The sequence below is a fragment of the Suncus etruscus genome, chromosome 17 (genome assembly GCF_024139225.1).
Source record: "Suncus etruscus isolate mSunEtr1 chromosome 17, mSunEtr1.pri.cur, whole genome shotgun sequence".
Classification (NCBI taxonomy): domain Eukaryota; kingdom Metazoa; phylum Chordata; class Mammalia; order Eulipotyphla; family Soricidae; genus Suncus; species Suncus etruscus.
The window spans coordinates 17,127,336-17,141,040 of NC_064864.1; the positions used below are offsets into that span (position 1 = coordinate 17,127,336).

At 36.9% G+C, this 13,705-nt stretch overlaps 1 protein-coding gene across 1 annotated transcript in view; it reads left to right on the forward strand.

Moving 5' to 3' along the window:
* Nucleotides 1-13,705, forward strand: part of LOC125995115 (neutral ceramidase-like) — a 96,911-nt gene that overhangs the window by 31,558 nt on the left and 51,648 nt on the right. The window contains exons 4-7 of the mRNA XM_049764669.1: nucleotides 715-890; nucleotides 2,448-2,597; nucleotides 11,266-11,442; nucleotides 12,723-12,850. Coding sequence (XP_049620626.1) covers nucleotides 715-890; nucleotides 2,448-2,597; nucleotides 11,266-11,442; nucleotides 12,723-12,850 — 631 coding nt within the window. The remainder of the gene's footprint in view (nucleotides 1-714; nucleotides 891-2,447; nucleotides 2,598-11,265; nucleotides 11,443-12,722; nucleotides 12,851-13,705) is intronic.

The window sequence follows — 13,705 nt, forward strand, 5'->3', positions numbered from 1 at the left end:
GTGTTTGCCTTGCAAGCGGCCAATCCAGGACATAAGGTGGTTGGTTCAAATCCCGATGTCCCATATTGTCCCCCGTGCCTGCCAGGAGCTATTTCTGAGCAGACAGCCAGGAGTAACCCCTGAGCACCGCCAGGTGTGGCCCAAAAACCAAAACACACACACACACACACACACACATACACACACACACACACACACACACACACACACACACACACACAAAGAAAAAACCCTCTATTTACTATTATAATACACAATAAATTCCTGGGGGAGGCAAAATGCAGACTAGTTTTATCTGTTCTAATTAATGGTAACAAATTAGTTAGCCATGAATCCCGGCATCCCATTTGGTCCCTCGAGCCTGCAGGAGCGATTTCTGAGTGTAGAGCCAGGAGTAACCCCTGAGCGCTGCTGGGTGTGACCCAAAAAAAAAAAATCCCCAAATTAGTTGGCCAAATTCTTTTTTGGGGGGGGGGTTGGGCCACACCCAGTGACACTCAGGGGTTATTCCTGGCTATGCACTCAGAAAACGTTCCTGGCTTGGGGGACCATATGGGATGCCAGGGGGTCGAACAGCTATCCGTCCTAGGTCAGCCACGTGAAGGCAAATGTCCTACTTCTGTGCCACTGCTCAGGTCCCAAAATGTTGTTTCTTACATACCTTACTCTTCTTATACTCCTTATACTTATATTCTTATATTTCTTATATTCCAGCCACGCAAACTCCTTCCACTATTGTGAGCTCCACAACCAGCACAACCACTAAACGTTCAAGCACCCAAACTCCAGTGATCACCGCCCCAGAACCTCCTCTCTTTCAGAATTTCAGTGGCTACCATATTGGTGTTGGGCGAGCTGACTGTACAGGACAGGTAGCTGATATCAATTTGGTAGGTAAATCATGAGCTTCTCATGATTGTTTGTTTGTTTGTTTGATTTTTGGACCACACCTCGTAGTACTCAGGGCTTACTTCTGGACCTCAATCCTCTCCAAACTCAGGGAATCAATCCTATCAGAACTCAGGGAATATTTTGTATGTGCAGGATTGAAACCGGGTTGGCTGCATGCAAAACAATCACTCAAGCTGCTTTATCTATCTCCTCATTATCATTTATTATTTTACACCTTTTCTTTATTTTTGATGATTACACCATCTTTTGGTTTTTATATTGATATCAGTGTCTTCTAATGCTATAACACCAAAATATTATTAAGAGGAGAAACTTTTGTTCAACTATAGCACCTTTGTAAATGCAATTGGCTACTTTTAAGAAGTGATAAGGTTAGCAAACTTTAATTTTCCAGGGGAGAGGCAGGTACCATAAATGATGAAAGCAGGCCCATGTCAGATAATAAGGAACCATGAGGTTGGAGAACAGTTAGGACTATTGGGAGGTATCCAATGCTACAAGCAAACACATGTATCTTTATCTAGTTGATTGTTGGTATGCAAGCATCTTTTTTCTAAAAAGAAGTCAGAAATCTCTGGATTGAAGATATTAATATTCCAAACAACTCTGGTTAAACCATGATAAAAGCCAGGGTGAGTCGCCCTCAGTAAAGATAGCTATTTACAGAAGCCACTTTTCTCAGGGGGAAAAAGTGATGCATTAAACATCGAGAGAAACTGCAGTCTTCAGGTTGTTCCTGGACTCTACAAGATGGTGTTAGTAAAACTATTTTCTTGTGTAGGGATTCAGACAAGCAGGAAAAAAGGTTCTACTTTGAATAGAATTGGAGGGCATTGGTGGTGGGAATGTTGCACTGATGGTTTTTTTTTTTTTTTTTAATAACTAAAACCCAACTACAAACATGTTTGTAATCATGGTGCTTAAATAAATATATTTAAAAATAAATAAATACATTCTTTCATTGAATCTCTGTGAGAAATACAGTGACAAAGTTGTTATAAAGAAAAGACAAGAAGGGCCCGGAGAGATGGCACAGCGGCGTTTGCCTTGCAAGCAGCCGATCCAGGACCATAGGTGGTTGGTTCGAATCCCGGTGTCCCATATGGTCCCCCGTGCCTGCCAGGAGCTATTTCTGAGCAGACAGCCAGGAGTAACCCCTGAGCACAGCCAGGTGTGGCCCCCCCCCAAAAAAAAAAACAACCAAAAAAAAAAGAAAAAAGAAAAGAAAAGAAAAGAAAAGAAAGCTTTAAAAGCTTTCAAGAGTGGGGATGAAATTCTCAAGTCACACCAACTTCTTACTCGTTAGTAGACCAGTGAAGAGCTTTGCTAAACTGAAAACTATTTCCCTTTAGATTTTTCCACACAGAACAGTAAAATTGATTTTCTAATGTTGGGGTTATTCCTGAAACACTTAAATCATCTCATTTAGAATGACAGCGTTACGTTTTCTTTGTCTTAAGTATTTGTCTTACATGGTCTTGCCTAATTATTGGCAGCAAGCTCGTGAGATAAAGTGGCTTCTTGTTCCTTTTCAGATGGGTTATGCCAGATCTGACCAGAATGCTCGAGGCCTCCTCACCAGACTGTACAGTCGCGCTTTCATCATGGCAGAGCCTGATGGGTCCAATCGGACCGTGTTCGTCTCCATCGAAATAGGCATGGTTTCCCAACGACTCAGGCTTGAGGTCAGTGATTAAGGCACCTTGACTACATTCAGATTTATTAAACAACAAATCAGCGTCACAAAATAATGAAAGAAATGTCATCATTAAAATTATGTGAATGTGACAATAACTAATTTCCTGATTTCTCATAGTTATTTTTTCTATCGTCAACATCATAAAGCTTATAGTCAACATTATTAGCTTAATAGTCCAATAGGAAATTATAGGGAAGGTCTAATTTTCACTTTTTGAGGATCTAGGGTATACCCGGTGGTGCTCAAGAGCCACATCTGGCTCTCTGTTAGGGGATTATCCGTGGTGGTGGCCCACTTTGAGGCAGAATTAGAGGCAAGCACCTTAGCCTTTGTCTTACTTCTCCTTCCTGTATCCCCACGCAAGTCCTCCTGATCCAAATTTGTTTCAATTCAGTTGATATTTCATGGCATTATACTTTTTAATTTAAATTTAAATTTGGGGGGCGGGCACACCCAATGACGCTCAGGAGTTACTCCTGGCTATGCCCTCAGAAATCAATCCTGGCTTGGGGGACCATATGGGACGCCAGGGGATCGAACCGTGGTCCGTCCTAGGTTAGCACGTGCAAGGCAAAAGCCCTACAGCTGTGCCACCGCTCTGGCACCTTTTATGGCATTATTAAGGCTAGTTTTCTGAAAGCTTTCAGGAGATATTTACATACATGCACTTATTTAATCCCTATTGGTAGAAGTGTAGACAATACCAAGTAATTACTAATCTCCCTTTAAGTTGTTATATGAGAATATATTCATGAACTTAATGAGAATTTAAATATAACAATGAAGTGAGGTCGACCAATAAATTACTGAAATTAGGAGAAAGTCACATGGATTTTTCATCAAACTATTTTATGCATGTGCTTCTGAATTTTCATATTAACATTAATTTTTGTGAAGCAAAGCTGTTTTGACTAAAAACTTGTTTTAAAAGATCTGAAGAAAGTTAAAGAGAGAAAATGTATGTTTAAGAGGGAATACAGACTTCTTCAGAGTGTAAAAAAAGCAAGTAGAGTAAGCAAAGATACAGATATATATATAAGCAAGATCAATATTCAAGGAAGAACTTGGGCTTGAAGTGCAAGCTTTCATACTAAAATTTTATTTATTTATTTATTTATTTATTTATTTATTTATTTATTTATTGGTGTTTTTGGACCAAATCCAGTGGCATTCAGGGATTACCCCTGGCTCTGTACTCAGAAATCACTCCTGGCAGGCTTGGGGGACCATATGGGATTCCAGGGATTGAACCAGGGTCGATCGTGGGTTGGCTGCATGCAAGGCAAATAAATGCCTTACCTCTGAGCTATCACTCTGGTCCCTCATACTAAATTTTTAAAATAATATGTCATCTCTATTTTTTTCTTTTCTTTTCCTTAAAACCCATAGATAAGTGAGACTATCTGTGTGTCTCTTTCTCACTCTGACTTATTTCACTCAGCATAATAGTTTCCATGTCCATCCATGTATAGGAAAATTTCATGACTTCATCTCTCCTGACAGCTGCATGATATTGCATTGTATATAAGTACCACAGTTTCTTCAGCCATTTATCTATTGAAGGGCATCTTGGTTGTTTCCAGAGTCTGGCTATTGCAAATTGTGCTGCAATGAATATAGGTGTGAACAATGGATTTTTGTATTGTATTTTTGTGTTCCTAGGGTATATCCCTAGGAATGGTATAGCTGGATCATATGGAAGCTCAATTTCCAGTTTTTTGAGGCATCTCTATATTGTTTTCCATAAAGGGTCCACTAGACGGCATTCCCACCAGCTCATCTCTAATTTTTGACTTAATTATAGAATCTGTAAGATATTTCTACACTTTATCTCCAATTTAGATATTTTTATTTATATATAGGAGAAGTTAAACTTGGCATAAAAGCACATGGGAAGGGGTCCTGGCTTGCCTGAGACATGAGAAGCAGAAAGCGTGAGGGAGAAGAGGCAAAAGATGGAGAAAATAGTCAGGGAACCAGAAATAGTGATAGATATCGACTTTATAGGTCTAAATCCATTCTTAGGTCCTGATCCAGTGAGATTTCCTACATGGGATCAGATCACAAAAAATTACTTTTTAAATGTCTACTGGCATATTCACAAATGTGAGAAAAAAAAGAGTCTGGGCTATCTAGAACAATGACCATTAAAAGGCCATCACTCAGGGATGCGTTCTATCAATCTCTTTAAGAAGCACTGCTTCTGCTGTCTGACAGGGCTAGTGAAAGAGAGTGATGGGAGCATGTAAAAGCATTTCTCCAGGGTCATTTCCACTCAGGTTGTAGAACAGAAGCAGGAGGAGGGAATTACGTGTCCTACATTTACACCTACCACAAAACTGAGGTGGATCTATTGTTGTCACCATTGTACAAAAAAGGCATCTTAAAGAAGGATGGTCTTTCCTAAATTTGCAGAGTCCTGGACACACAAATGCCTAATTCTAGTAAACCTTACTTTGAAAAGTAATATTACTCAAGGATCTTTGGGAGAGGGAGATGCATTGGCCACTAGGTTTTTTTGCAAGGCACTTAGCTAATTGCTTCACACCAAGTAAATAACCCACTATCTCTATGAGCTCACTCTTTTGTTGTCAGATTGAAGAAAGAACTAGAACATAAATAAGAGAAATAACTATAATTAACCAGAGTACAGTCATAGATTAATTATCTTTTTCTAAATAATCTTTCACTAAATAATCATTAAATAAATTATATTTTACTAAATATCTTTTCCTTAACACATTTATGATCTCATACATTTGATGTCAGGGATTCAGAATAGGCTTAATGCAGTGACTTTACTTAGGGAATCTTGAAATTAAGATGCTGACAACGGCTTTAGTCATCTAAAAGGTTTTACTAGGGCTGGAAGATCATGTCTACTGAGATTCACTCAAATGCTGTTGCGAGGAATTAGATTCCTCAGTGTCTTGTCTGTTATGTTCTCAAAAACAACAAGTCACAGCTTTCACGTTTTTGTATTTATTAAAAATAAGTCAGAAACTAAACTAATCCACCTTTAGAGGTGCGCAAGTTAAGTTTCCCTCTTGAAGACAGGAGTAGCAAAGAAGTTAAAACTGGGGCCAGGTACCTTACAGTGAGTAAGGTACTTGCCTTGCCCACAGTAGATCCAGGTTTAATCCCTGCTTTTTCATAGTTCTCTGTGTTGTACCAGGAGTGACCCCAGAGCACAAAGCCAGGAGTAAACTGTAAGCATTGTCTGATTTGGACCCAAAATAAAACAAACAAAAAAATAGCTCCCTTTTCCCCCCCTCAAAACAATAAAAGGGGATTTAGGAAATGAAAATTAAAGAGAAATTTCAAAGTAAAAGTGACACTTGAATGGTAGAATTTTCTTCAATTTTTAGAAGCTAAGTACTATTGCATTAACATATTATGTTTTTTAGGTATGTACCCTCATAAAATACCTGTGTATATTCCATTATTCTCATCATTAAGAATCTAATTATATCTTTAACCATGCGATAGACTTGTTCTGTTAGATTTTATCAACCTCCATTTCAATAAACAGGGTTTAAAGGTTTACTTACTGTTTGTTTTGCTTTTTTATTTGTTTTATTGTTGTACCCAGATTATATTCAGGGCAAAAGATGTGTAAGGGGACTACACGAGTTCCATTCCCAGCATTGAGTGGGCAAAAGCTTTGAGATTAACACGAGGATGGAGAGGGTAGCATGAACACAGAGACATCAGGGAAGAATGTAGCTTATTTTTTTTGAAGGGACAGAAATTAGTTCTATTAGAACATATGTAGGCACGTAACTGAAGATGTATGTCCAATATGTATCAACTAGGGTAGGTGTGCTTTCATAATTGTGGAGGTCCCGGAATGCCAAGTTGAGTATAGTTTGACAGGTAATAGGGAATTCTCAAAAGTATTTTTCAAGTGGAGAAGTGATACAAATACAATTTTGCCTCAGGATAATTATTCGGTAATATTTAAGATAAACAACTGATAAGAATTTAAGACTATACCACAAATGAACAGAACATTTATATTAATATAAGGTCTAATAGTGAAGATTCTGTTGAGGAAACAGTAGGCACTTTAAATAAAAAAAACATTAAATACATGAGCTTTATGATGTATTGAAAAGTTAAGAGCTAGAAAGGTAATTCAGGGTGGTACAATATTTTTTATTTATTTTATATTTTAATTTTTATTATAACATAGTATACAAATATAACATATTATGTACATATAACATATAAATACACATAACATATAACACTATAACATTATAAACATAGTTTACAATAGTGTTCATTTTTGTGCTTCTGGTGTGCCAATTTATTTGCATCTCTGACAAAGTCTTAATGGTACTTTTAGTCTTTCTTTTCATCCCTAATATCTCTACTCCAACTCTTGGTAATTTCAGTGGTAGAAATAAATTTTATCTTGATTTGGTAATTTACCCAACATCCCATGAGGCTGGCATGAGAATCTTAAACAAATGGGGTAGCACTGCACTGAGACTCCCTGGTAGCAAGAGGTTGGTTTTCTCATTATCAAATTCAATACTAACAAGTTAGGGAATGAATGGGCATAAAAGCTTGCTGCTGACATATTCTCATGATGAACCAGGGAGTGTTCTAAATGCTTCATCTATACCATTTTAATCCCCCAACTGCTTTACCTATATTTTTAATTAATTTAATACTCCAAACAATTAAATGAGGGAGTTACTGCTTTGTAATTGGACAATTGGGAAACTGACTTGCAGAGTCAATTAACTTGAACAAGAAGCAGTATGCAGAGTTGGACAGGCATCTAGGTGCCAGGACCCACATTTATTAACACTGAATTACACTGTTTTTCTGATGAGTCAGAGATAGATGTGCTTGGGGGAATGGTGGAGTTCTTAGCAAAAAAAAAAAAAAAAAAGTGTGGGGGGGAGAGTCAAAATATAAACTGGCAAGTTTGAAGTGTGGAGGGGAAGATTTAATGTGTTGTTTTGTAGGTGCTGTGTCTCTTCATATATTTACTTTGAGATCTAGTCTGTCTCCAGTGCAAAACTAAATGGGCCCATTTAGTTAAACCAAGGAAATTATGAAAAATAAATATGTGTGAATGATTGTTTGGCTTACGTATGACACTTGGTTTCTGGTAAATTCTCAGTTTCCATTTTAGGATTGATGAAATTTTTAGCCTTAAATGAATGTTAAGGAAGACTTCTAGGCAATGAGACACAACAGAAAGATAGATGGCTTCCTACTCTTTTTCTCTCATTGTTGCCAGAGTGTCATTAAAAGCAAACAGGTAAAAACTGAAGACAAAGGTTTAAACTTTAGATATTAATGTAATGTCTTAATTAGAAATTTTCCTACTGTAGGAGTAGGAATCATGTTATTTATGATTATTATTTATTGGCTTTGTTATTAGAGAATTAAATTTTAAATTTCTTTTCCCCAGATGACCTACCTCTATATTTGACTTTATATCAGAGATTGAAGTTTAGGATGATTTTGTAAGAATTTGAGAAACTGGTTTCCTAGAACAGTAATTAGTCAGTGTATGTTGAATCTTTATTTTGAGAAATAGGGCAATAAAGAGGCCTTTGCACTGTCTATTCCTCGAGCTCAGGACATTTCAGTTCCGAAATAGCAGGACCAGCTTAAACTCTACATTCAAAGCCTTGAGGAAAGCCAGCCTCTTTGGGAAATCTTTCTTCATTAAAACTATTTTCTTGGATGTGGTATTAGAATTATGGGCATAAGAAACCACAATCAACACTATTGTAAACTACAATAAAATCAATCAATAAAATTCTTTTAATGGCAATGTTGAGTGTTTCCACACCTTAGCTACTGTTGAGCTCAACTGTCCTTTCGAGTCAATTACTCAATGAAGTGGTTGAGTAAATCAATTATACTGAGTTTGTCAGTTTATATACTTTGAGGAGAGGGACAGACAAAGAATGATCTTCTTCATATGTGTTATATAAAGTAACAGTAAAACAGCAAAAAATGCTCAAGTGCAAGAAAAATGGAGAACTGGCTATTAATTTTAATACAATAACCAATTATTTAATAATGATTATTAATGATACTAAAGCAAAAGTAGTAATTAATATTATTATTAATAATTATTGGCTTTTGGGTGACACCTGGAGGAGATCAGGAGTTACTCCTGGCTCTGTACTCAGAAATCACTACTGGTAGGCTCTGGGGACCGTACGGGATGTCAGGGATCGAATCCATGTCTTTTGTAGGTTAGCTGCATGCAAGGCAAATGCCTTACTACTGTGCTATCACTCCAGCCCATAATTTAAAAATATTTTTTGTTGCTGTTTTTTGGCCATACCTACTGACACTCGGGGGTTATTCCTGTCTATGCATTCAGGACACCAGGGGATCAACCGTGGTTCATTCTAGGCTAGCTTGGGCTAAATTATTTTTTTTTAATTTTAATTGAATCACTGTGAGTTTTATTTATACAATGTCCAACACCCATTCTTTCACCAGTGTTCTTTTTCCACCACCAATGTTTTCCTCCTACCTTCCTCCCTCCTGCACACCTCCCTGTCTGCCTTTATTATGGCCAACATTTTTATTCTTTGTCTCTCTTTTCCTTTTAGGTACTTTAGTTTACAAAGTTGTTACTAAAGGGTATCATGAATATCACTTTTCATCTTCAAGGTCTTGTCCAGAGTGATTATTTCCAAATTTCACTGTGATAGAGGTCCCTTTTCTGCCCCAAATGCAAACCCCTGCTATTTGTCGCATGCTTCCTACCATGAACTGGTCTCCCCCACCCTTGTCTCTATTGTCTTTGGGTATAATTTCCATATATATATATATTTTAAATATCCAACAAATGAGTGCAATCATTCCATGCCTGTCCCTCTCCCCTGACTCATTTCGCATAACATAATACTCGCCATATCCATCCATGTACAAGCAAATTTCATGACTTCATTTCTCCTGTCAGCCGTGTAGTATTCCATTGTGTAGATGTACTGTTGTTTATTTATCCACTCACCTGTTCTTGGACATGTGGGTGGAGAACTGGTTTTTAAGGGGTTTAGAAACTGGTTTTTAAAAAAACTGGTTTTAAGCATATTACTGTAGGAAGGATAGTGACAGAGGATGATAGAGGAGGATGACACTGAGACATAGTGGAAGGAATCTAACACCCTGGTGGAGGCTGTGGTGTTAGAAAGGTTTCTGAATGAAACCCTGCTAGTAGCAATATTGGAAATCTCAGTGCTTAAAATAAAATCTTAATAAACAAAGCAAACCTCCCGTAGCTTTTATTCCTTACTAAACAATAGATACACTTATATACATGTATAAAATGACATTTATAGGTACATTTTTTGGGGGGGCACACCCATTTGATGCTCAGGGGTTGCCCCTGGCTTGGGGGGACCATATGGGATGCTGGAGGACCGAACCACGGTCCTTCCTTGGCTAGCGCTTGCAAGACAGACACCTTACCTCTAGTGCCACCTTGCCGGCCCCTATAGGTACCTTTTTAATGCAAATGACTATGCTGCTAGCCTAGATCTTCAAAAATTTATTCATAATGATTTCCAGTAATAAAGCACTCAGCGAATTTCATATTGTGTAATGGTGGAAGCAGCAAACGAGACCAGCCTTGCCAGCTAAACTGGACCAGTAGAGCCAATTGAACCAGTAGCAGCAGGCTGGTCAGGGTGCCCAAACTTTGTTAGAGCTTAGTAGGGAGGGCATTCTACAAAGTCAAGGACAAACAAAGAACAATCAGACATAGCTGTGGGAAAGACGATTGGGTGGAGTATAGTCAGTGCCATACTGATCAAAGGATCTAGTGACAGCTATAGTTGTCATTCTTTATCTGGCTGTTGTCCAGCGATGGCAGTTCCTCTGGTTATTTCTGACTTCCACTCAAAAAATGGAGGAGAGGCTCCGTGTCTTTATTTCTCCTGAAGATACATTATCACATGTATACATGTAAATTTATGACCTCTCTTCCTTATTAAAAAAGAAACATCCTATAATCTTAGTCCTTAAAACAATACTTTCATACTAATACTTTGTGCTGAATGAATACTGAAGAAGTACATGACCTAGAACTGGAACATGGACTCTGCTATTTATTAGATAAATCATTTAGCTTTTTGTGTACTTCAGTGTCCTCATCTAAATCATTTATATTTTTGGGTTTATATATGTACATATAAGCACATATACATATATGTATATGCATATGTGTATATTAAATCTTATATCATAAATTATATCAAATATCATGTTATTATAATTAATATATTATATATTATAATCATATATAAAACTATGATTAAAAGAATATATAATAATATATAATTATGCATTATTATATATTATTTATATTATACATGTACATATACACATATATAAGCCATCTATTTCTTGGAGTTGTTATATCTCAATACATATACACATAGATCTGTCCCAGCATTGTATTTGCACAGAGCAAAAATGTCTGTAATGTTGGATATTACAATTGCTGTTACTATAGTGATACACTCAATCATAAAGTAAAATCCCACTTGACAGGGATGATACAAAAATGGATCAGTATTTGGACTCATCATAGCTTAGTCTCGTACTAAGCACCTATGTAATTTTATTTCTAATTCTATATTTTTTCTTTTTCTTGCATGAAGGTCCTGAACAGACTCAAGAGTAAATATGGCTCCCTGTACAGAAGAGACAATGTGATCCTGAGTGGCACTCACACACACTCAGCTCCTGGAGGATATTTTCAGTATACTGTCTTTGTTATCTCCAGTCAAGGATTCAGCAATCGAACATTTGAGTACATGGTCGCTGGTATTGTGAAGGTAGGCAATAACCTCAAAGAAAGCTAACTTCTGGAGCAGTTCAGGAGGATGTGAATTCTCTGAAGGATTTTGGTCTGAGCACAGCTTTAAAACTTACTTGCCTTTTCCTTTCCACATTGGTGGTTCCTGATCTTGAGAAGGGTGGGTGGGTTTGAGATACCAATGGAATGGAAGAAGAGGGTTCTCTGGTGCTAGTAAACACAACTAAAGAAACAAACCAGTTTGTAGCTCACTCTCATAAATTATTGGGTATGACATGGTCTATTCTCTATACCAAGTCATGAAGTAAACCCATCAAAGAACTGCAAGTTATTATAGACAATTTTACATCTCCTAGTATTTCCAAGTATTTTCTTTTGTTAGTCTAAAATCATACAAAAGCATGTAATTTATGAACACACACCCTCATTTCACCAGACTTTCAAGACCCACATGAACCTTCAAATGCATTAACTCTTTCCCATTCCTGGCTATGGTAGCTTTTACTCATCTTTGTCCTATATTTCATCATATTGGATAAGTGCACAGGATTCTTGCTAGTACTTTCTCCATTCCTTTTACTATCTCTCTACTTTTCTCCAAAAGTATTCTCACACATTCAAAAGTCTAGTTTTCAGTATTTTTTTTACTAGAATATGTTTCAAATTCCAGTTGGTGATCTCTAAATGATAGTATGAAGCATACTTTGATAGAATTCAATGTATTAAAATCAAAGTATTAAAAATCAAAATAAGTATTTAAAACCAAACTATATTATGACAATGTATAACACATAGGAAGAATATGATTTGTTTTGTGAAGGTTTGTTTCTATAAGATACATATGCATTTAGTTAGATGTATGTTGTTAGGAAAACATTCTAATCTCTCTGCTTCACAAAGTTTGAAAAAAAGTGCGAGGTGTGATGGAAACAGCGGAATCTATGGGATCACCAACCCGCTAAGTGTCCTTTTGGTCATTTAAAATGGAAGATAGTACCTGACCCATGGCCCCAAGAGACAAAGTTCTCCAACTTATTGAATTTTCTTTCATACACACAGAATTTCTTTTTCTCATCAGTGATGATTTTTGTTCTTGACCTCTGGAAATCACTGCCATTTGATAATTCTCTAGCTTTCCTCTTCGTGTGTGTGTGTGTGTGTGTGTGTGTGTGTGTGTGTGTGTGTGTGTGTGAACAGATTGGACACAAAGGAAATTGATCACAGTCTCTCCTATTTATATTGACGAAGTCATTATCCCCTGGGGATTATTCCATTTTGAACTATTGCTTGAATCTACAGAGCATCGATATAGCACACAAAAATATGAAGCCAGGCAAAATCTTTATCAATAAAGGAAACGTGAATGGTACTCAGATCAATCGAAGCCCTTCTTCTTACCTTCGGAATCCAGAGTCCGAGAGAGCAAGGTAAGCGGGAAGTTATTAAAAAGCTATGACGTGTTTTATTTTAAAAGCAACAAGAAAATCTGGTTACCTGAGAAAAATGGTGGAACTCTAGAAAAAGGTAAAGGTGAAAACTTGGTAAGAACTTAAAGTCAAAACAAAGGGCTGGAGCGATATCACAGCGGTTGGGCATTTGCCCTGCACACAGGTGACCTACAATAGACCTGGGTTTGGTCCCTGGCATCCTATATGGTCCCCTGAGCCTGCCAGGAGCGATTTCTGAGTGCAGAACCAGGAGTAACCCCTGAGCACTGTGAGTGTGGCCCAAAGAACAAACAAACAAAAAGAATAACATCAAAACAAGCAGAAATAGAAGTTGAAGGTAGAAGCTTACATCTGACATTGGTTTTCCCACTTTGTTGGCTGTGGGAATCAGGGTAAGAATGTGAAGACTCTGGGTTTTGGAATCAACACTGCTATGGCTTCATCTAAATTTTCTCATCACAGTTATGTGACCTTAAGTTATTATTAACTTACAGTTTCTTCCTTTGTAATATTGAGGAAAAAATAAGCGCAAAATGTATCTGAGAAATAAAAAATAGCTATGTTATTCAGAGAAATCATATTAGTTTAAGAGGATATAGCAAGAGAGAAGAGATAAAAGAACAAAAAAGTAGAAACAAATAGCAAGAAATAAAACTAGCATATCGAATAAAATAAAAAGCGAGATCATTAGTTTAATATTATTATTTTAATCTTAAGCAATGAACTAGGTTGTAACAGAAAAGAAGTACTTGGTTACTGTAGCAGTATAAAATAATAACTTCAATTCAAATTGACCATTTGATATTTGTAGTTTTTTTTTTTTTGCTACTTTTG